Below are 23792 nucleotides of genomic sequence, written 5' to 3' on the forward strand. Positions count from 1 at the left end.
CGAAATGCTCCAGTTCTGTGGCTGATGAAGAGGGGAAGGTCCCCTCCGGAGGAAAGGAGAGGGGGATTTTGATTGCTGGCTGGAGAAAAGGCTGTAAAAGGTACCGAAAAAAGGGCTGGGCTGTAGAAACAGGGAGTGTGTGTGTGTGTCCGTGTCCATATTTTATACACCTGTGTGCACAGCCAGGGACATCCATAGGTGCCTGGATAAACCCACACGTATAAAAAGGTCTAGTGGAGAAAGCTTTGAATGAGAAATGATCCCGTGCTTCTTTCCATCTCTGAGCTCTCCTAATAAATGAAGTTCCAGGTTAATAATTATAACCTTCTCGCAATAATAAATAACGGTATAACAGAGAGACAGGGCTTGTTTTTCTCCCCAGGACCGGGGCTGGGTTATGCCTGTCCATGCAGAGAGCAATTTACCATTCGGGGTTACTATAATTTAAAAGCATAAAAGCGTGCAGGCTCTGATTGGGATCGGCTCAAAGAACAAGAGCTTGGGGTGGGCTTAGGTTTGGCGTTGGCTTTTTTTTTCTCCCCCTTATCACTGAATATATTTTTCCGTCTCGCATCCCGGTCGCCATGTTGCTGGGGTTTGTGGCTGGGATTCCCAGGAACTAGTTAAAAATGGGGAAAAGAAGCCAATTCCGAGGCTCCGAGCGTGACACCTCTTCGTTTCTCGGTGGGCTCCCTCTCCTACAACTCCTCACATCCACGGTTCAATTTGCGCCGCTGCATTAAAGCAGCAGGCCCTGGTTTGTCTTACAATTATTGCATTTCTCTATCGTTCACTAACCCTGTAAATTTATTCGTATAAGCTGATGCCTTTCCCCTTGAGTAGGGAGATTTTTTTTTTTTCCTTGTGCCTCCGCGTGGTGCGTGGGAAAAATCCCTCTTTCCCCAAGAGAGTTTTTTTTCTTCCTTTTTTTTTTTTTTTCTTTATTTTTTTTTCCTTCCCCTTTGCAAATTTAGTACTAGCAAAAGCAGCGAGAACAGTTGGGAGCGGCTGGGAAGGGGTTTCCTTTTGCATCCCAAAGTCTTTCTCTGCTCCCCAGTGAACCGCACTGTCCCTCAAAAAGGAGGAACCGGCGGCCTGATGGCAAAGCCCGAGACCCCCCAAACGCCACTTGAATCCAAACAAACAAGAAATGATCGGAAACCCAACTATTAATTTTTACACCAGTCCTGATCTGCCGAGACTGAGAAGATTTATGCTGATTTCGATCAGCGCGTTCACAGATACGAAATATTTAGGGAAATTCTCCCTTCAATCGAGCTGCGTTTTGTAAATGCTTTTTTATTTTCTTCATCCTTTTGCTAAACTGCGCTTCGGCCTCGGCTTCAGCTTTAGATTTATTATGTGTTTCTCAGAAACCCTTACCACCCACACAGATGCTTGAACTGACAAAAGTTTCTAGGCTTCTCCCTGCGTGAATGCCGCCTCCCAGTCCCTCTCTGCTGCAAAATGGGAGAAATGGAGCTTGAACAAACAAACTACAAACCAGCCACATTTCCAGTCTGCACCACCCAGCTTATTTCCCCCCCGCCCCCCGAAATTTTTACTCCCCAGACTTCCCGAATTCAGGTCCTTGAATTAAACTTTTTACATCTTTCTTGGTTGAAGTAACTCTTCAGCAAAAGCCAAGTTTCTTTGCTGATTGAGTTAGGCCGAGCTGTCAAAAGTCTTTCGAGAAAAAGATTGATCGTTTCTCTCTTCTTTTCGGTTTGTGTGTACCCGAGCACTTTAAAAGGAAAAAAAAAAAAAAAAAAAAGTCTTCCTGGGAAATGACTTTTAATTTTATTTATTTATTTTGTAAACTCTGGAAGTGGCTCTGTTTATTGGCAGTGGGGGGAAAGGGGAAAAAATGGGAAGGAAGAAATGTGATTTCAAAGATATCCGTGAACTTAAAACATGTTTGGCCTTTAAGAAAAGTGCAAAGGGTCCATTAAGTCTGGCTTTAGAAGCAGAAGGATTACGCTGTTTCTTTAAAAGTAATTTAACCAGGTAAACCAGGCCGGTCTAACTACACTTGACTTGAAAGCTCACTTGATTTCCTAAGCGCTCATATCCAGACTCAGACACAAACCTCCGGACCAAACCTTCCTGCTGGCTTGAACTTTCCAAGTCCTGCAATACAAATCTATATGATATGCAAATACACCCAGGCAGCCCCGGCCTCGGTCGCCAGAGCCGAGATCCAGCTCGCCTGCGGCTAAAGCTGCATCCCCCCGACTGCAGGCGGGCACCCCGGGGGGGCAAAGCCCCTTTTCCCACGCCTGTTTCCCCCCCCCCCCCCCCGCCCCCCCCGGGGGTACAAACTGTCGGTGCGAGGACGTCTGGAGCCGCCCAGGACAGGCAGCGCAGGCAGCGCAGGCAGCGGGTCCCTGCCCGCAGCTCCCCAGCCCCGGCAGAGCCCGCGGCCGACCGAGGAGGGATGGCGACGGGGGGGGGGGGGGGGGGGGCGGGGGGCTTTTCTGGGGATCTTCTCTCGCCTGTTTTTTTTTTTTTTTTTTAATCAATTAAAGAAAATAATGCTTTCTCTTTGCCACCAGGCCCCGCCTGCCATTGGCCAGGGCTGGCCACGTGACCAGGAATTGGCTGCAATTTCGCCCCAGTCTCGAGTTTAATAGAGCAAGGTCCCCATACGCCTGTATTATCAGCAATATAACAATTATAAAAAGCCCGAGAACCATCATCATCACTGCCATAAAAACTGAGGCCCTCAGATTCCTTCCCTCTCCCCCTCCTCCTCCCTCTCCCCCCTCCCGCTTTTTAAACCCTGGGCCCTGGAAAAGCCATGAATTTTGAATTTGAGAGGGAGATCGGGTTTATAAATAGCCAGCCTTCGCTCGCAGAGTGCCTGACGTCTCTTCCCGCTGTCCTGGAGACATTTCAAACTTCATCAATCAAGGACTCGACATTAATTCCTCCTCCTTTTGAGCAAACCGTCCTCAGCCTGAATCCTTGTTCCAGCAGCCAGGCAAGACCGAGGAGCCAAAAAAGAGCATCTCATGGCCTGCTCCAGCTCCAGCCCCAGGCTCCGGCACAGCCCGGCCCCTTGGCAGCGGAATTCCCCTGGATGAAGGAGAAGAAATCGTCCAAGAAAGCTACCCAGGCTCCATCCTCTTCTTCCTCCTCTTCCCCCCCATCATCTTCCTCCGTGCCGGTCCCTGCCGCAGGATCTCCTGCAGGTTCGTATAATGAGGGGGTGAGGGGGTGTTTGCTGAAATCCGAGAGGATCCGAATAATAAACAATCCCCCCCCCCCCCCCCCCGCCCCAGAGCAGCCCTACCCCAGCCCCCCCTCCCCAAACAGACTTTGCCCCGTACCTCCCCCGAAACTGTGTCACGCAATAAAATACACCGCAGCAATGTACACAGCCGGGAGAGGGGGGAGGGGGGGGGATTTCTCCTGCCTCCTCCCCCGCAAATAAAAGAGCAAATTGCTGTAACTTCTGCGAAAGCCAAGAGGAAGAGGGGGCTGGGGGAGCCGGGCTCTTTATTAGCTCCAGCGGAGGGACCTGGCAGCTGAGCCACAGCTCCATTTGCCTGGGTTTCCCTCCCAGCCCCGAATTTATTTTTTTTTACAGCCTACAGGGGAAAAAAACAAAACAGAACCCGAAAGAAGAGCGGAGAGGGGAAAGAAAGACGGGTGGGTAACGCGGGGGTATCCCAGCAGGATGGGGAGGCGGAGAGAGCGAGAGCTGGACCCAGCACGGTGGGGAGAACCAGCTCCCCACTGCAAAACAAAATAAATACACCCCCAAACCCTCCCCTGTGAGGCGCCCCTTGGCCGGGGAGCTCAGCAGCCCTGGCCAGGAACCCTCCTTCCCCCGGGACAAAATGTTTAAGGCACAATTCACTGTTTCAGTATTTTAATGGCACCGTTCAGGTAAATGCTGGGGCAGGAGAAGGGCGGACACCGGAGCTCATTGGCCAGATAATACCGGAATAATGAAACCAAAGCCTCGCAGCGTCCGTCCCCAAACTACTGGCAAAAGGGGGAGGAAAAAAAAAAAAAAAAAAAAAAAAAAGGGAATGCGTCGAAATTCCCCTTATCCACGAAGGTGGCAGGGAAGGAAAGTCTCTAAAGGGAGAGGCCAGGGAGCAAGATCCTTTCTCCTTCTTGGGGCAAAGGGACCGGAGAGTGATTTCCAACCCTCTTCCACAGTAGGAAGAGTTTAATTAAACATTTATTTTCTCCCGTAGCGGCTCCCCTCACGCTCGTTAGTGCGGGACACGGCTCTGCCCTGCCCGCAACAGGGAGGGGACGGATCCAGACCCTCCGCTTCCCCCGCTCCCTCGCTTTGCAACGTGCGGTTTTGTGTGTGTTTAAGACACCCAGGGGCTGGCAGACACCAGCGGCTCCAGGAGGCTCCGGACCGCGTACACCAACACGCAGCTGCTGGAGCTGGAGAAGGAATTTCACTTCAACAAATACCTCTGCAGGCCCCGGCGGGTGGAAATCGCGGCTCTGCTCGACCTCACCGAGCGGCAAGTCAAGGTCTGGTTCCAGAACCGCCGGATGAAGCACAAGAGGCAAACCCAGTACAAAGAAACCCTCGACGGGGATCTCGCCTACCCCAACCTGGACGAGGGCAGCGACCCCGCGGAGGAGGCTGAGGAGAGCCCCGCTTTCGGGCCGGCCCCGGAGCCCAGCGGGCCCTACCGAAGGGAGAAACCGGGGAGCGGGGACCCCCAGAGCCCGCGGGTGGCGGCGGCCGGGGGGGAGCGCGCGGCCGGGGGGGAGCCCGGTGCCGCCGCCGGCCCCTCGGACCGCGCCTTCCCCGAGGGCCAGGACTCGCCTTTGTTGCCAGAGCTGAGCATCTTCTCGGCAGAGCCCTGCCTGCAGCTCTCCGAGGGGCTTTCCCCCGGTCTCCAAGGCTCCCTGGAGAGCCCCGTCCACTTCTCCGAGGAGGACCTGGACTTTTTTACAAGCGCACTTTGTACTATAGATCTGCAACATTTCAATTTCCAATAGCCGCCCCCCCCCCCCCCCCCCCGCTTCTCCTTTCTGCCCCTTCCCAGGCACACCAGCCCCCTCCCCAGCCACTGCCAGCTCCCCCAAGCCTCCTGTAAGGGGGGAGAGGCACCCCCAAAAATAAACCCAAGCCATCTCTCATTCAATCACCCCAGCCCGCCCACCAAACACTTTCTTTTAAAGCTCTCACACTGTGGGACCCGAATCACCCTCCCAATATTTATTCTAGAAGGCTCACATGAAAGAACGGCCCGATTTTTGCTAAATGCAGGTATTTAATGATAGTTTTATTTTTTCCTTATTTATTTTAAAGAAAGCACCCGATAGTTCTCACGCACATCAGCGACGTCAGCCCCCAAGAGAAAACATTTGTAAATCCTTCAAGCGACTTTCTCAGGAATCAGAACGAGACTTTTAGATTTCTTAATAAAATAAAATAAAAAAAAAAAACAGAGGAATTTTCCTTCCTCTTTTTAAGTTTTAGATGTAGACTATTTATTCAGATCCTTTAATAGTAAATGGCAAATTATTTATTGTACATTATTTTCATAGAGTAAATAAATGTCTTTATAAAACCAAGAAACGTGTGTTGCTACATATTTCATTCCAAAATGTGCCATTTTTTTGCCTAAATTATTCGCCTTCCTCTTTCCTGCTTTGCAGTAATGATGTCCTAATAACCTCCTCGTGTGCATTGAGAGAGGAGACAAAAGGAATTGCTCCTCACTAACATTTCAAGAGGCTTCGGGAGTCAGAAATTCAGTTGTTTGCATTTTCCTTGAGCTTGGTTTTTATTTATTTTCTTTTTTTGCCGAATCAAAGCAGGACATTTGTTTCTAATTTTAACATTTGCGGTTATATTTTTTGTCACTGAAAATCCCTCCTGTAAGGAAATCGCCGGCTAAAGGGATGCAAAGCAACACAAAGGCAGCGCTCGGAGAGGCGCTGGGGCCGTTCCGCGGAGCCCCCGCACATTCCGCGGCCCGTGCTGGGGGCGGCGCGGCCGCGCAGTTTCCCGCGGCGATTCCCCCCTTCTCCCACAGCCCGGCCTGGCAAGGAGAGCGCTGCTTCTCGCTTTCAGCCCACTCCTCCTCCTCTCATCTCTTGCAGCAGAAAATACAGACGTGCCACATCGCAATTATTGGTGTTTTAAACGTCCCGAACTGCCAAAAAAAAAAAAAAAAAAAAAAAGGCGGAAAGGGAGGATTTTGAATAGATGCAAAATTCCACTCTGGGAGGGTGTTGCGTTCCGGCATTTCAGTCAACAAATAAATGTTATAAAAGAAAGAGGGATAAGAGATCAGCTTGCAAAAGGCCTTTCTTTTTCCCTCTCCTCTTTTCTAGCAGTACAAACCAAAACCCCCTCGGCCTCACAAATCTGTGCTCTCCTTCCACGGCGATTTGTGCTGCTCTGGCCCGGCTCGCGGATCCCGTTACGAAAGCTTTCTCGCAACATGTAATTTTAAATACAAAACTCATATATCAGGGAGGGTGAGGCGGCGGGGGTGGGGGGGGGGGTGGGGAGGCTTATGAATGAAAAGGGGTCAGCGCAGGAATCAATCGCGGTGACACCCAAAATAAATCATATTACGTCTTTGCTAAGTCATTGGTGTTTCCTCAGCCACGGCAGAAATTTGGTAGACGTTCAAGCGGGGTTTCTGCGAAAGTAACGCGGAAAGGCGAGCCCGGGGGGGGGCGGCGTAGGGCAGGGGGCGAGCGGCCGGGCCGGGGGGGGCGACGGACACCCGCGGAGGCGGCTTTAAAATGGCGCAGGGAGCCGCGGAGGGGATCGGAGCAGCCATGACAAGCGGTGATGCCACCAGCCCCTTTCTTTAGGGTTAGGGCAGCGGAAGGCGCAGCCCGGGCCGCCTGTCCGGCTCCTCCGGCCCACGGCGGGGGGGGCAGCCGGGCCCGGCGGGGTCCCCCGCCTTTGGGGGCTCTCCCCGGGGGCTGCCGGCTCCCCCCGCTGGGCCGTTGTCCGGTTTGCTCGGTGCCTGGAGTTTGCCTGGGTGGTGTCATGCCCCCCCCTCCCCCGGAGCCCCCGGGGGAAGCGTGGAGTCCGGGAAACTTCCGCGTGGTCGCCTGATATTTTATTTCGGATTAAGAGCATCAGAGCCGGGCTTGCTTTCTACTTCGGGCTGTAAAAAGAAATAAAATGAAATAAAGAAAGCCCTCGACAGATGTTTTCGAAATTGCTGTTCGCAGATCTGGATTATCTCTTCCCGCTGTAACAAAGGAGGGGGGTGATTTTACGGCTACCTTTTTATTCTTAATAATATCACCAGCCTCTTTCCCTACCAAACGAGCAGACGTTTCAAACCTGCTAGCATCTCACTCCGGGAAGGAGCAGGTTTGTATTGAAAATCGAAGTAGACTGCAATTAAAATATGCAAGTGAACATTACTTAACACCTTCCCATAAATAAGAGGAAGCGTCTAGTGCACAGTTTGCGCTGCCTGCAGACGAGCTGCCTTCGCATCCCAGCCTGGGAGTCACTCCACCATCGCGCTGCCCTCTCTCACAGATTCCTCTCCGCTCGGAAAGTCCCAGAGCCACGCGGGGGGAAGGAAAACCCAGGCGCAGCCCAAGTACCACAGAAGGCTATTCATTATCTTTAAGTTTATTTAATATCTCCAGCTTCTGGAACATACTCAGCGGCAGCGTTGGCACTGCCAGACGTTGTCTATCAAAGCGCCATTTGTTCCAGTGCTTTACATATTTCCCCTCTCGCCTCCTCCCCCCTCGCAATCCTGAATACAGGCTTGTTGGGGGACGGCGGGAGCAGGGAATCAGATGGTCGGGGCTGGCCCAGGCCAAGAGCCCCGAGTGCCGGGGGGCAGCCCCGGGCCGGGCGGCAGCGCCGGGCTCAAAGCGACGGCGGCCGCTCCGCCCTGCCCGGTGCTTATCCTGCCCGGTCCCCGGGGCGCTCAGCCCTGCCCGATCCTTGCCCTGCCCGGTCCCCAGGACCGCTAAGACCTTCCCGGTCCCCGGGGCCGCTCAAATCTGCCCGGTCCTTGTGCTGCCCGGTCCCCGGTGCCGCTCAGCCCTGCCCGGTCCCTGGAGCACCCAATCCTGCCCGGTCCTTGTCCTGCCTGGTCCCCGGGGCACTCAGCCCTGTCTGATCCTTGTCCGGCCCAGTTCCCAGGACCTCTAGGCCCTTCTCTGTCCCCGGGGGACTAAGCCCTGCACGGTCCTTTTCGTGCCCGGTGCCTAGGGCCGCTCAAATCTGCCCGGTCCTTGTGCTGCCCGGTCCCCGGGGCACTCAGCCCTGCCCGGTCCTTGTCCTGCTCGGTTCTCGGGGCCGCTCAGCCCTGCCCGGTGCCCAGGGCCGCCCAGACCTGCCCGGTCCTTGTACTGCCCTGTCCCCAGGACGGCTCAGCCATTCCCGGTCCCCGGGGCACTCAGCCCCACCCGGTCCTTGTACTGCCCGGTCCCTGTCCCCGGGGCACTCAGCCCTGCCCAGTCCTTGTTCTGCCCGGTCCCCGGGGCCTCCCAGCCCTGCCCGCTGCCCGCCCTGCCGGGTCCCCGGGGCCGCTCCGCGCCGTTCTGGTTCGGATCATGGATGTGCACATCCCCCTTTGCCCCTCCAGAGAAAGGAGCTTCTTATTCATCTCCAAAATAACGGGCACATAGACAGATCGCTCCGCAGCTCGATCCCGCAGCGGATTTCCACAAACACACACGCCCTTTCCGTGGGGAAGGGAGGAGGGGAAGGGAGAGGCCGAGGGGAGGGGACAAGAGGGACACCGTCCTCTGCAGGGTCCCCCCTTGCACGGGGCTGGGAGGGGGCGGCCTCCCCCGCCACACGAAGGAGGCAGCGCCGGGGTGGGACGAGGGCGGGGAAGGGGCTTCCACGAACCCCCCGACGTAAACCCTGACACCTTATCAATACAAATCTCTAACAAGGGCCCTTCTACAGATCATAATGACTTCTCAAAGTTGCTGCAGGTCTAGAAAGCATGCCAGTCACAGCCACAGATCAATTCTACACCCACGGAAAGTGACTTAATAAATGGAACCTCGCCAGTTATTATCCTTGCTAACAGCAGGCCCCTTCTTATTTGTCCTAATTAGCAAGACTGAAATGTCGGAGGAAAGAAGGGGAATATTCAATAAAATCTAAATTATTGAATGACTGTAAGATTTCGCCATTAGTTCAGCCATTCTTTACCTTCTTCAAAATGTCAAACAAATGGGGAATGCATATTTGCAACCTTGCCCTTCTGTTCTCTGCAACTGGAGGGCATATATTAAGCATATTAAGCGTATTCAGCTCTTGATCGTTGTCAAAACACTGCAATTGCCTCACGATTATTAACCTAGAAATATGCAAATGAGATACGCTCGCACGTGTTGTAGGGATGCTAAAGTAATATTTATCTTGTGCTGATCTAGTCTGGGGATGTGTTTGCTAAAGAGCTACTCGAAGCCCTGAAGATGTTGAACCAACCCGTTAGAGCCATGGAGGCTCAAGGTGGAAAACCCGCGGAAGAAAGGCGGGCGGGACAGCGAGGCAGGAGCTGAGGCTCTGGCGTGTGAGGTGGAAAGGGTTAACTTCTCCTGGGGAATCACCCCGACCTTTCTCCTGAGCTGCCGGTGCCAGACTCCGGCTTTCCGGGAACATCCCTCCGGTGACGGTTTTCTCAGCTGAGCTGTAGCATCTTTTTTTCCAGCTCGTAACCGCATCCCAGTCCTCTGAGGCCGGAGTTTGAGGAATGCTCCTACGGCTCCACCTCCATCAAGGGAAGGAGGTGGCAGAGGGGACCACCCTCTACCCGCCATCCTGGCACCTCCCGCATCTATCCCAGCATTGCTAGCTATTTTTTTTCCCCTCTTTATAAGTGTATACATGGAAGGGGAAAATAGAGAGTGAACGGTGAGGAGAAACTAATTTAAGAATCGCTGCAGTTCGGCCAGGTGAATCTAGCTCTCAGCCCCAGTGGGGTACTGTTTAAACTAATATTAATAATTAAATTAATATTAATAATGCTGACCTACTAATATTAGCAACATTAATGACGTTGTTAATAAAGTAATTCCCTTATTAAAGGGCGGGTTTAGGTGGAGCTAGCCCACGCCGGGCCTGCCAGATGCTGGTTCGAAATGAAACGCGGAGGGTTTGGGACCCCTCGGGTTCAGTCCCTGCACCCGCCCTGGAGCTGCCCAAGGCCGGCCCTGAGCCCAGGGACCGGGGTGAGGGTCCCCCGGAGTCGTCGAGCTGCCCTGGGACGGCCTGGAGCGGCCTCGGCCCCGCTGAGGAGCCCGTAGGGAGAGAAAGAGCAGAGATAGAGACCTCTCCTCTCCACTCCCACCCAGCAGAAAGGCTTAAATGAACCTCATTAGGGAGAGGACCCGGCTTACAGACACGCCTCTGCCCTGGGGAGCACGTAGAAATAGCCGATGCGATTCACAGGGGAACAGGACAGGTTCCCCAGAGCCATCGGAGACTAAAATTTGATCTTTTGGAGCAGGAGGAGGGAGGGATCTGTGCCACCCTCAAAAGGAAAAATATCGTCAGAGACATTTCTCACCCAAATCTTCCACTCAGAGTGTTGGTCGGGGGACAGAGAACACCAACCGTGTCCCTCTCCCTGGCTAAGGGGCCTCCCATCCCTCCGGGGGGTGCCGACCGCCTGGGGACCGTCCCCGTCCAGGCACGACATGGTGCTGGAACCAGTCCCGGTGCCGGTCCCCGGCCCGGCCGGTCCCCCCCGCTGCGCCCGCCGTGCTCCAGAGAGCGGCAGATAAGAATTATTGTACCTTATCTTAATGGTCTCGTATTTATTCTGCAGCTGGGAGGTAGCCCGGTGCTTGTAACTCATTAAGAGGATTCCTTCTGCATTTCTGCGGACTCCCAAACTCTGAAGCGTTTTTTCCACTTATTATTTTATTTTCCCTCTTCAGTTTTTAGCCCCAAATATAGCTTAGCAGGCTATGATCTAACCAAGACACACGCCGGGACTATAAATTTCCCTGACAATTTCTAGGGACAAGTCCTTTTTGGTGATAACGAAGTCCGCAGCCAAACACGCACCCCCAGCGTCAGCAGAGCTTCATATAAATCACCCCGCCAGGAGCCAGAAGTGACATTTCTTACGCACGACACAAACTTTCTCCGCGGAGAGTTATATTTAACTCCAAAACGAAGCATTTGAAGACTCTGAGCACTCTGGAGCCTTTGGAAATGCCTCATTCCTTCTGTGTCGCCTGCACAGAAAACCCCTCGGGTGAAGATTTCTTACAAGAGGTGCTCCCACAAACCGCCTTCAGAAGGGCCCTACCCCCCATGTCAGGGGAGCTGTTTGAGAGCAAGCAAACCATTTCTTGGGGAAAGGGCGAAGTGTCCCCGCGCTCCCCCCCTCAGGCTGCTGCAGCCCCGATTTTCGTGGAGCCGCTTTATGTCGCTAAAAGGGAGAAACCGCTCTCGAGAAAAAGTTGATTTTAACAAGATGTCTTCATCGGGTTGGGAGAAAAGGCGTGGTTTTCCCTAGGGGGCCAAGGCCCCCATTTTGCTAATGTAGTAGTGTGGGGGGGTGGGTGCGTGTTTCCACCCGGGACAGCGAGCCCGTGAACTGCCCCAGGTTTTGTCACACCGCCTCGGGGTGGACGGGGGGGCCAAGGGCACGGGATGGCTTCGGTGGGCATGAGAGGTCCCCCGCGTCAAGAGTTCTGCGGAAAAACGGTGTTATGGTGCTGCCGCCCTCCTCATTTCTTATCTGCTCATCCATTAAAACCCGGGGTTTAGGGGCGGAAGCTCCTGAACCGCTTCAGGGCCGCATCAGCTGTCGGGGAGGGGGAAAAGCAGCTCTGGGCGGAGGGAATTGATTTCCTCTGCCTTCCCTGGACCAGCCGACCCCGCTCCTGGAAAGCACAATTTCTTTTTCCAGGAATGAAAGAACTGAAATTTCCCCGTTCACCTTCTATCTCATCCATCTCCAGATATTTTATTTTAATCCTGTTGAGTGAAAGACAGCAGCATCCCCAACACGGTGCCGTCTGTGGTTTAGACGGTAGGAATAATTACTGTCTCCCTCAATACGTAAGTGAAAATTAAGCAATAAATATAATCGAAAGCTAATTAATATTTTCGGGAGGAGAACGGGAGAGGGAGCACAGAGCTCTGCCAATCTGAGAATCTCCAACTACACCTTTTCTTTGCCCTCCTTGACCGCCTTCTCTCCTCAACTCCCCATAAAGGATGTTTTAGACAAATAAATGTGTGATAGAATCAGGGCCACCCGGCGATTTGTTGTTAACAATAATTTGATATTTCTTTCTGCTGCAGGTTATGAAGGTCTGTGCCAGAACTGGGTCTCCCACCTTCTCCACAAGGGGAATTAAAACCAAGAATAATAACAGCAGTGATTTCATATCGGATCCAGGGCAAGGGGCTAAGCAGGAAATTTGGGCAAGCGATTCCCAGCGTGCCTGCATGCACGTCGACGCTGTGGCTTTCGAAAATACCGCGCAGTCACCACAAGCCGTGGCACTTTGGGGAAATAAGCCGGAGCCGGAGGGCAGCCGCTCGCCCTGCCCGGAGCCATCAGCCTGGCAGCTCCGGGAGGGGGCACCCAGGGGACCCCCGGGGGGGTCGGCGCCGGGCGTGGCGGTGTGTGTGGGGGAACCCAGCACCTTCCGTCCCGCCACAGCCCGAAATCTGCCCGGGGTTTTGCTGCCTGGGCTCCCACCGCAGGTGAGAAGGAGCGAGGGGGCCTGCGCAGGCTGCGGAGAGGGGCCGATGGCGAGCGGCTCGGCAGTGCCGGGGGGGCAGGAGGAGCGGGAGGGCAGCAGCCCCTTTCTGGGAGCAAAGGGGCTCCAACACCCCATCTTCCGCAATCTGACAGTTACCTCCACAGAGGGACAAAAAAAGCCTTTCAAAGTGACTTCAGCTCAGCACATCCCCCCTCGGCTCTACCTTCGCTTTCCCCCGCCCACCCCACCAGTATCTTCCCTTTCCCCAAAAGCCGGGTGGCTCCCAGGAGCCCGGGGACCGCGTTTCATCCCCTGCCTGGGGCAGGATATTCGCTGCATTTTGTGGCTAAAATGTTGATCTCGTCCTGTCCGATTTTTTCCATCAACCAGAGAATCTCCGTGTTTTCACCCCAGAGCTGCCTCGGGTCTCAGCTTCGGTTTAGCCTTCGCCGAGAGGAGATGTACAGCAAAACTTTTTCCTCCACAGCTGCGCAGCAGTGAGCTCTCTCGGAGCTAATTCTTGAACTCCAGAAGACAGCTGCATTTTAATGACATAAAGCATCCCCTTAATGTAACAGCGGAGGGAGATCACGGTGGAAAATTATCAGACAATACGGAACAATTGATTCGAGGATGAAATAAACATCTATCCTTTTCTTTTTTCATTTTACAGCCATAAATCATCTATTGTAAGCATCGTTTAAATATAATACATTCATTTAAACGCGAGTGCAACATAATATAAAAAGCACTCCTGGAATCAAATTAGAAACCGAATTCTCTTGCAAGGGGAATGACATGAGAATTGCTTTGAATCTTTATAATCATTTTCGGTTGTTTTATGCAAAAAAGGAGGTAGCGAGTTTCAGAGAACATTTGTAACCTGAAAGATTTTCTTCTTGAATATCTCAGCATCAGCAAAGTGGGCAGAATAAATGAATAAATAGGCACGCAGCTCTGGAAACAGTTTTCTCCTTATTCTTTTTTATTGAAGGACGAGAATTGGCTAAAACTCACGTTTTCTCTCGGGGGTGTGGGGGGTTAAAGAAGGGAGGAAGGTTGATGCCATGGCTGACTCTCTTGCAGTTTCTTAACAAATGTTACCCCAACGTGTTGCATCAGCCAAACCTACCAACTAAAGGACGTGTTTATGCCTTTCAAAGTGAACTTTTGGCCTGGGGAAAAAAAAAAAAAAAGAGTCCTCCTGGTTCTTCTTAGAGGCTGAATAACCAGTAAATATCCTGACAAGTAACAAATGACTGTGGGCGTCATATTGTTGGGTGCTCTTGTCTCCCTTCTGCTAACAAGTAAATAAATGTTGCCCACCTATGTTTCCATTCTCTGAGCAGTGGAGTGGCCGGTCTGAAGTCAGCGTCTTTCCACCTACTCATCAGCTGGACTCTGCTAGGGGAAAGCTCCAGCCTGACGACAGACTCCTGGAAAGCTCAATCCCGGTTTGCCATGGGAAAGCAGAGCTTAATATTCCAGAATTGGTTAAAGCCCTTAAAATATTTCCCGTTTTGAGTAGCAAATGTGGAGGTGCATGGGTGAATGGATGGATAGGAGGATACGTAGACAGACACATGGATCATTTTTAGTTCCATTCCTCTAATTGCCGAGCTGGGCATGGTATTTCTCCAACAAAAGACATTCTGTCTTCCTAACTTTATTTCATCGCCTCATTAGAATATTGATTTAATTACATTGCTTTTACCCACACTGGTCCTAGACACAAAGCCGGTGTGGCAAAATTAAAACACATGGAGCATATTTTTCTTCGGAGGTTTTATTAGACTCATCAGCTCCGAAAACGCCAAACACGTTCAAGTCACTTTCTAGAGAAAAGTTTCGAATTGAAGAAAAGAGCATCCTTTTGTGCCTGGGGGGGCAGAGCAGTGACACCTCCCTACCGCTTTTCCCTCCGGCTTTCTTTTTCTCACGTGGAGCCTGGGGTTGGGGAAAACCTTCCTTTTAAGTTGGGCAAGGGGAAGTTCTGCTGAAATTGGCTGACCGCATAACTTGGGGGCCTTTTTAGCACTTGAAACAGTCGTGGATAATTCCAATTCTTCCCCCAGCCCCTCTTCCCCTCCACCTCCCCGCACCCCACCTCCCTCCTCTCTTTTAAAGTCTTTGAGGAAAGATTTTGACGTATTCGTGTTGTTATCAGATTGATGGGCAGGGTTTGATTGAAACCCCTTTGTCATGCAAATGTCAGGGCCTTGATGGATGAGCTCAGAGATGTGACAAACTTCAGGAGCCCCTCGCTCATTGGGCTGGGGGCGAACCACGTGGCCGCCTCCCCCTGCCCCCACCCCGGCCCCGCCGACGGCTGCGGGGTTCGAGGGCTAGCGATGCATGGAAGGAAGTTTTACAGCTTTGACATACTATCTAAAGGTTGTAGGGCAGGCGGGATCCCCCCCAAAACAGGCTGACCCTCCTCCATCAGTGGCAGATGGACAATACTAGGATGAACTCCTTCTTAGAGTATGCAATTTGTAACCGTGGGACGGGCGCCTACCACCATTTAGAGCAAAGCTCCCCTTCCTTCCCCTCTTGCTCAGGTAGCCCCGCCAGTGACACTTTGAACGGGGACGGCCGCTTTGGCGTGGGAGGGAGCGCGGCCGCGGCCGCCCACCTCCCCCAGCAGAGCCCTGGCTACCACCCTCCCTCCTCCGGGCGCCCCATCCCCTTCGCGGGCGCTGCCCCGGCCGGGGGGTACCCGGCCCAAACCTGCGGCCCCAGCTACGGGCACCACCAGCTCTACCTCGGGCAGCAGGACGCGGAGGGGGTTTACTTCCAAGCGGCCGGGTACTCCGCCAACGCGGGATCCAACCTCAGCTCCCTAGCAGAGAGCTACTGCGGGGCGGTGGCGGCCGCTGGGCAGTACCAGCAACAACACCTTTACGGGCAGGAGCAGCCCAGCTACTTGCCCGGCGTTTACAGCAACATCTCGTCTTCTTTAAACGAGGACAAAGACCCTGCGTGCCCCTCCGAGCCGTGCCCCAACGCCAGCGCCACGCAGACCTTCGACTGGATGAGAGTGAAGAGAAACCCGCCCAAGACAGGTGAGTTTGGGGAGCGCAGAGCTGGGCAAGGATGGGCCCCAGCCGGGCGAGGAGGGAGGCGGGGGGCAGCTCCCCAGCCCTGCAGGGACAAGTTGCCTTCCCCGGGCTCTGTACCCGAGGTAACTGGGCTCATCTTCAAGGGGAACACGGGTTTGGTTCCCTTTGGGGTTTTGGTTTGGTTATTTTTATTTTTATTTTTTTTAAACATCAGCTCAGCGCTGCGGAAAAGCCAGCTAGAGATTTTCCAGACACAGCTGATGGACGGTCCCTGAGCTCAGTTTCCCGCAGGCCCAATGCGATTTAAGCCCAGCTCGGAATAGGAAATGCTCTGGGCTTCCTGCTTCTTCCACAGCCGTGGCTTCCATCTCCCCTATTGTTCAACTTCCTTCTCCACAACCTTTCCTTAAATCACAACCTTCCCTCCTCCTCTTCCCATCATCACCCCCGCCCTCCCCTTCCACTCCTTCCCACGCATGTTCACGTCTCACGGCAGTTTGCAGGGCACTGGAGGGAATGGTTGGAAGGGAAGGAAGGGGGACACCGGGGTGGCCTGTCCCGCCGGGCTGTGTCCCTGCGCCGGGAAGCCCAGGGTGGCTGAGGAGCCGGGGGGGAGCCCGAAACTCCGGGCGGTGGAGGGACCAAATGCCCAGGAGAGGAGGGGAGCGGGGCGGAGGGTGAGGTGGGGGGGAAGCCCGCACCCCACAGCCCCCCCCCGCGCCGTCCCAGCCAGGGAGTTGTTCCGGCTGCTCCTGCCCTGTTGGTGTTTGCTCGTTAACAGCCAAAGTGTCGGAGTACGGAGCCCTGGGCCAGCCCAACACCATCCGCACCAACTTCACCACCAAGCAGCTGACGGAGCTGGAGAAGGAGTTTCACTTTAACAAGTACCTCACCCGGGCCCGGAGGGTGGAGATCGCCGCTACTCTGGAGCTCAACGAAACCCAGGTCAAGATCTGGTTTCAGAACAGGCGGATGAAGCAGAAAAAGAGGGAAAAGGAAGGTCTCGCCCCGGCTGCTGCCTCCAGGTCTGCGAAGGAAGCGAGCGAAGCCTCGGATCAGTCCAACTGCACCTCACCTGAGGCCTCCCCCAGCTCCGTGTCCTCCTGAAACGCGTCCCCGCAGGGACCCGGGGGTCAGCTGCTCCCTGCAGCCCCCCCCCCGACAGACACACACGCACGAACACGCACAGCCCCGCCCGCACACACGCGTGGGAGCAAGGCCACGCTTCCCTGCCAGCGGGCCCTTCGGCTCCGGCCGCCTCCACACGCGTGACACCAATTCTCCCGCTTGCATTTCTCTCTTAATTTATAGACCCTCTGTAAACCTCTGGACTCCAAAGGAGCAGCCGTGTCCTATATCCTTAGCAATAGGCGTTTGTCTCAGGGACGTTTCTCCCTCTCCCTTGTCCCTCCCTATAGGAACTGCACTTTCAACTACAGAAACTTTAAAACGAATTTAGTTTTCACCCGTTTTAAAAATGTGCACAACGACTTTTGTCTGCAAGAATCCTACGTTTGATGTATCTTTCCTCCCGACGAGATTGTAAAAAAGTTTGGGGTATTTTTTTGTTTCCCTTTTATTTACTGTATGTATACCTTGGAATGAGATCTGGGGCGCCTGAGATACTAGAGGCCTCTGCAAAGACCCAAACACCAAGCAAAAAAAAAAAAAAAAAAAAAAAGCAACTCCTCTGCTACCATTTTGCACTATTACTGCTTTACAGGGTTTCCGACACGCTCTGCGACTGCGACTGTTACTGATCCTGAGGGAGGGAGGGTTGTGCTACCAGAGAAAACGAGACGAGGCGGAGGCTGACCTCGGGGTGCTTTGGGCAACGGTCACTGTCGCAGGAGGTGTGAAGGTGGACGGGAACAAGGCTGCGGGGGGGCCGCGGGGCTTGGCCCCCCCGGCACTGATGCACTGGATGCTATTTATTGTACGTCTCGGTAGCCCGAAGTCTTGGGGCGAAGTAGCACGGTTCCTTGTACCCCCACCCTCTTAGGCTTATCGGAGTCCGAGAAAAACATTATTTAACCATGGCTAAATTGTTTCCCTTCCCCGCGAGAAACTTTAGGGTAGGACGAACTGAAAACCACGGCAACTTTGTTAAAGATTGTTTTAAAGGGAAAAACGTCAGCGAGAAAAACTAGCGGTTTCTTAATCGGAATCTCCCATTTCCCCTCCACTCCCTTCCCCGTGCTCTGTATCTCGAAATGAAACTACCTCAGTCTAATAAAGTTTACTTTTTCCACATGCAAGTCCTCTCGACTTTACGCGGAATGGAAATCTCTCCCGTCCAGGGAAATGCGCGACACGGGGCGGGGGGAGCCCAGGCTCGGAGGGAGGAGGATGAGGAAGGAAAAGGTCTCCGGCTGCTGCCAAAGCTCCCAAACAAAACGCCCGATCCTGCTTCCTGCGGGTCCCCTACACCCCCCCCCCCCCCCCTCGGCATCGCCAGGATCGGGCCCGGCGCTCGGCTCCGCTCCGGGGGTTGTTCAAGGCAAGTCGCCAGGACGGGACCGGACAGAAACGCGGCGCTCCCCACGGGGAGCTATTTCACAGTGCAAGAGGCCTGAGGAGAACAGAAAATCATCATCATCCTCAGCGTAAGCGTCGCGTCACGGCGGCAGATCTGCGGTACTAAAGCAGCGACGTTAAGTGGAACGGACTTGGGGTCCGGGGCGGGGGCAAAGCGAGTTTCTCATTTATATGGAACAGTTCTGCGAGGCTGATCCAACCCAAAACCAAAACGAAGCGTCCCTTTGGTTTCTTCCCTTCAGCTTCCTCGGGTCACCCCTGAAAGGGTGTTTTCCACAGTATAAATGACACACGAGACCAGTTCGCGGAGGGATGGAGCCCGTGGGTACCGCAGCGAGGTGCGGCGGGGCAGAGCCGTCCGGGGGGGGGGGGGGGGGGCGGGGGAGGAGGGAGCGAGCCCGGGTGTAGCTCTGACCTTTTTACCTCGAAACGCCTCTGGGATTTCTAAACAAGTAAACAGAGGGGCTGCCAGGAGAAACTATTGTTCTGGCTTCGTCAAATTTGCAAACCTTTTCGGGGGGCGTGAGTGGGGTGAGGAATGAGCAAAGTACCTGCTGCAGCTGCAGCCGAGCCCGGCCCCCCCCCGCCCCGCAGCGCTGCTCGGCCCGGCCCGGCCTGGCTGGAGGTCCCTGGGCGACAGAGCATCACTCTTCCCCGGCGATACAATCTTCCCCCATCTAACACACCTCTCCTGCTCGAAAGAAAAGATTTCGGAGTGTCCAATTAGCTCAGAGATTAAGGGGGAAAAAAAAAAAAGAGAGGAAAAAGGTGAAAAGAGGATTTTGTTACACTAGCAGTTTGCAAAACATCAGAAGAGGGAAAACAAACTTTATAACCTGTTGGGTGTGCGTGAGCTTGGTTTAACCTATTCGTTGAACCAATGCGACTGAAGGTTTTGTTGAACCTGCGTGATTTAAGCTGTCTCATGGAAACGGGGCGTTGTGCTTCAGAAAATTCGTGGGTCTCCCCTGTGCGGCCTCGGTTGGGTCTCCGGGCCCTGCTCTGCCCCTGCGGGGCGGGGGAAGGAGCCGGACCCCCCCCGGGCTCCCGGGTGAGCGGGCAGCGCCGGGCCGGCCGGTCCCCCAAGAGCCGGGGGAGAGCGGAAAGGCCGGGACAAAAAGGAGGGTACTGATGTGTCACTGTGTCGGGCACAACAAAGGCTCCCAGCTCCCATTTGAAACTCAAAGGGAGTCTCCGGAAGAGTCCGCAGAGACGGTGCCAATGCGCCCTTACATATGTAACCCCCTCCGGGCTCCCCCTCGCCCCACTCCCTTTGCCCCCCTCGCTGCCAAGCCGTGTTTCTCTAACAACGATCACCGCACACAGCTGATCTCTTCCCCCTCCCCGCTCTCCCTCCAAGTTTCTCACGCTCCCTTTTGTCTCAAGAGCCCCAAACCCACTGCTGTGAAGCAGGAGCCGGCTGGAAAGGCCACGCCAGGACACCCGCGGCTGGGGGTCCCTCGGCCGGTAACAGATGCTCCTGTGAGGCGGTGAGGGACACTCGTGTCCACTCCACAGCCAGAGAAGCAGATAAAGAGCGAGGACCGGTGCTTCAGTACCCACACAGGTACCTGTGTATCCATACGGGACAGGGACGCGTGGTCCCCACCACGGTGCATCGGCGCAGACTGCGCGGGAAGAGGCACGCACGAGTCTCTGTGAACCGACGTGCAGAAGCCCCTGTAGAAACTTGGCCCTATTGCCATAGTCCGGCTTTATCACAAATACGAGGTCTACACACACTCCTTTGTTTTACATAAATGATACACAACGATGTGGCTATTTATAATCCAGTATATTCCCATACCTCCATGTGTGTCTGTCCGTGGGTCCCTGGTATTGCATTTTTCATGAGCAGGAAAATGAGCCAAGTCTCCCTGCACATTCACACACAAAGCCACGTCTTAATAGAGATTTATTCTTTTAATATCCCAAAGGAAGGGGAAATTCCCGGTTAAAGAAATGTAACTGTGTAAATTATTAATGGCAGTGGCAGTGTTGGGGCTGTTGTCCCTCTGTGGGAGGAGGGGACAGGGAAGGGATGCCCAGAGTCCCTCTCCTCTGGCTCTGCACCCGCCGCTCCGGCCTGGCCTGGCAGCTACTCCAGGGCCATCTGTTCCTTACCCCTTGGTGTGAAATGTTTCTCCTCTCCCTAAAGCATTTGTTCTCACAATGTGAGGCCCTTTTGATCTCGGAAGAGGACATTCTATTAAAAAATAATAATAATACTACCCTGAAGACTTCCTTACTTTCAACTCCACTTTGCTGGCTGCTATTAACTCTGCTCCCAGAGCCTCTTTGCACTGAAGGTGTAAAGTGTTCCTGGGGGTCTCTGTCTGAGGACAACCCCCCCCCCTCAGTGACCATACTGTGGCTGGGTTGGGCTATTGCTGGCCCCTAAGAGCCTTTGATGCCTTGAAGTGGAGGAGAAGAGGGGAGGAAGCCTTCTGGGTTTCTCCAAACTCGTTTCACCCAGAAAAATGAGTCAGGGGCCACCCTTTCCCCAGCTCTCAGCAAAACCAGAACAGAATGAGGGTGAGATGTTTTCGTCACACAGTGAGTGAGTCAGAACTGAAGCAGTTTGATCCATCTTCTGTGAGCAGTCCCAAGGCAGCAAGGTGCCCATGCACCTGCTCACACACGGACACTGCCAAGGGAGTTGGTACACCCGAAATCAGGTAAACCAGGAGGGATTTTCATGCCTGTTAATTTTTCTCAACATTTTGACATGGACAGATTTGTAGGTGTCCCTACAATCCCCGCAGAACTGGGCAAAAGAGCTGCAGCTGGGGGAAGCAGTGGGTTAGTGCCAGCTGCCCTCGGATCCCCACTGGGCAGGGGAGCTTGCATGCCCAACAGCCCTTCCTCATCCTCAGGGACTTCTGCCTCACAGCCCCAGCAGCATGGTTGGGTTTCAAAGGTTCTGGAAGCTGGGCATATATGTGTTTATTTGGATTACATATATTTATAGACAATGTATTTCACTTGTATTTGTATCAAATATATAGTATATTTATTTTTCAGGATTGATGCTGCATAGGTCACCTGGATTTAAGGTGGGGGACCTCCCATCTGCTGTCTCATGTCCGACCCCAGCTCACTACACCGAAAGGGCCACCCCACGGTGCCGTCCCCTTCCTCACCCCTCTGTCCCTCAGCCATTTGCTTCCACCAACACAGATATTTCAGCACTGATCAGCTTCAGGGTTGCTTTAGCCTCTCAGGCAGGTGAAATGAGGTCTGGGGCAAAGGGCTCGGGTGGAAGGAACAATTGCAGAAGAGAGCGTACAAAATGTTTCCTTGCTCTTCAGAGGCCTCACCTATCCTTTCAGTTTACACTGGTCTGACAGCTCCATTTCAACCCCAGCCTTCCCATGGACTTGTTCAATATTTACTCAGGCTGATGGGTTTGCTCACAACTTGCCTCCATCAGCCTTGCTCTGTCGGGTTCCCTTCCCCTCGGGCCCAGGTTCACACAAAGTTCAGCCTGAAATGAATTCACCCAAAGATGGGCCCAGCTTGGCCTGAGGACCAGAGATGGGGTCAAGCCTGGGTCTCTGCATCCCAGTCAGCCCTCACGAAGGCCAGCACTCAGCACTCCAGGCCAGGAGGCTGCTTTGAAAAATTATTTGGGGTTAAAAAAGAAAAAGCACTGGGCCAGGGAGGACACACCAAGAAAGGCAAGAGCTGCTTTTCAGTGCAGAGAGCACAGGTCAGCCCTTCCGGGAGGGTGGATAGTTCATGGACGTTTACTCTGCCCGGGGGGCCTGTGTGACAACGTACAATCCTGCAAACTCAGTACAACCATAAAAACTGCAGCAGGGGAGAAAAAGGGATATATATATATATATATATAAAACAGGTATTTATATAAAATGTACACATATATATTATATATTATAGAAATATATATTTTTATATATAAAAGCGTATCATATGGCAAGGGATTAAAACCTAAAATGAGCAAAATTAAGGCTGATTTGTTTCTGCCTGAAGCCATGACAGGGGAGATGGGTTTAGGTAACAAGCAGGCTGAAATCTGCCTCAGCAACAATAACAAAAGACTTTTCTGAAAGCCTTTCGTCAGAAGAGCAAATCAAAATTTGATGCAAACCAGAAATATTGCGGAGAGGCTTATTGCAAAACCCGTCTGTGTTCCCATTAAAAAAGAAAGAAGACAGAACCACAAGGTAAATCCAAAGTGGCTCTAAAGGAAATAGCAACTGGGTCGATACCTCGGGCAGCTCTGTGGCCGGGGCCGACCCTGTGGGGTGACTGAGGGAATAAGGGGCGGCTGGGGACGGCCCCAGAGACCTGAGATGTCTCAGGGATACGGTGGGAGCCGAATCTGCTCCTGTCCGGGGCACTGGGGCTCTGGTAAAGGTGGGGAGACTTTTATTTTGGGCACCCGCTGTCTGCCTGGGGGCTTGGCAAAAAACCTGCGAGAGTTTCCAGAGGGTTTGGGGTCAGACCCTGGGGTGGGAGCTCCCACCTGAGAGCTGAAGGGTCTCAGGGAGGGCAGGGTTTGTCCCCAGAGCCCGCGGCAAGAGCTTCTGTTTGAGGATCTACAGCCTTGCGGAATATTTGCACCCTGTGATAATACCTTGGCAGAACATCTCTGAGAACATGGGGAACGTGAGGTTTATACTGTGAGTCTACAGCCCTTTCACACCGGATTGCCAAACAACCGTGCGTGAGGTATCTCTTAAAATCAGACACGAGGAAGGTGAGCTCTCATTTAGTGGCCATAAAGCTAATCCGATGAGATTTAACGAATTTGTTAACGGCTATAAAATGCTGGAGGTTATCACAGTCCCTGTTGATTAAACAACCTGGCGTGGTGGCAAAACACAAACGTTTTGGTCTCAGGAAAAAAAAAAAAAAAAAAAAAAAGGAGGGTGGGGAATCTCACACGATTCGCCTGGTCATTCCTTCGGGAGTTACTTCAGTGGAAATATTACCTCGTGGAAATCTTACCTCAGCCTGTCTTTATTTAATTCCTTCCTTCCTTTATCAACTCTGCTCGAATCATTTTTTTTTTTTTGCACTTCCCTCTCCCAGCTTAGCAGCGGGTCCTGGAGTCCCCCGTGGGTTTTGTCCACGCTTTCACAATCTTTTCTCTTGAGACAGCAAGGCACGGAGCTACACAAGACAAGAAAACTGAGTTACCAGAAAGAGAACAACACGCTGCTTATTTCAAATAGAGAGGCTGGCACTGCAAAAAGTCGGTGAAACAAACTTTTTCTCGTCGAAAAACAAAGCCTCCCTAACTTTTGGTAAGAGTTCAAAGAGTCCCTTGTTCTTGTCAAGCTAGAAGATCAAAACCACCAACAAAAAGCCTTTCCCAAATAATTTCCGTAATTTAGGTGAGAACATTTTCCCTCACACAAAAAAAAGTGTCTTTTGACCTCGGTTATATTATCACTATGTCACGCAGAAAGGAAGGATTTTTTTTTTTTTTTAGTTTCTCATACAAAATATTTCTCTGTGTGAGTTACTCTGAACGTGACGCACCTG

The 23792-nt window shown here is 53.1% G+C and overlaps 2 protein-coding genes across 2 annotated transcripts; both read left to right on the forward strand.

The window, feature by feature from the left end:
* The first annotated feature begins 2517 nt into the window (after positions 1 to 2517).
* HOXB2 (homeobox B2) lies at positions 2518 to 5562 on the forward strand. The gene is made up of 2 exons (XM_074891828.1): positions 2518 to 3194; positions 4340 to 5562. Exons 1-2 carry the CDS (start codon positions 2801 to 2803, stop codon positions 4981 to 4983), a joined length of 1038 nt encoding a protein of 345 aa, XP_074747929.1. The 5' UTR covers positions 2518 to 2800; the 3' UTR covers positions 4984 to 5562.
* A 9565-nt stretch (positions 5563 to 15127) lies between these two features.
* On the forward strand, positions 15128 to 16880 carry HOXB1 (homeobox B1). The gene is made up of 2 exons (XM_074892252.1): positions 15128 to 15740; positions 16519 to 16880. Exons 1-2 carry the CDS (start codon positions 15128 to 15130, stop codon positions 16842 to 16844), a joined length of 939 nt encoding a protein of 312 aa, XP_074748353.1. The 3' UTR covers positions 16845 to 16880.
* Positions 16881 to 23792: the final 6912 nt, after the last annotated feature.

This window comes from Strix uralensis, chromosome 22, assembly GCF_047716275.1.
Source record: "Strix uralensis isolate ZFMK-TIS-50842 chromosome 22, bStrUra1, whole genome shotgun sequence".
NCBI lineage: Eukaryota > Metazoa > Chordata > Aves > Strigiformes > Strigidae > Strix > Strix uralensis.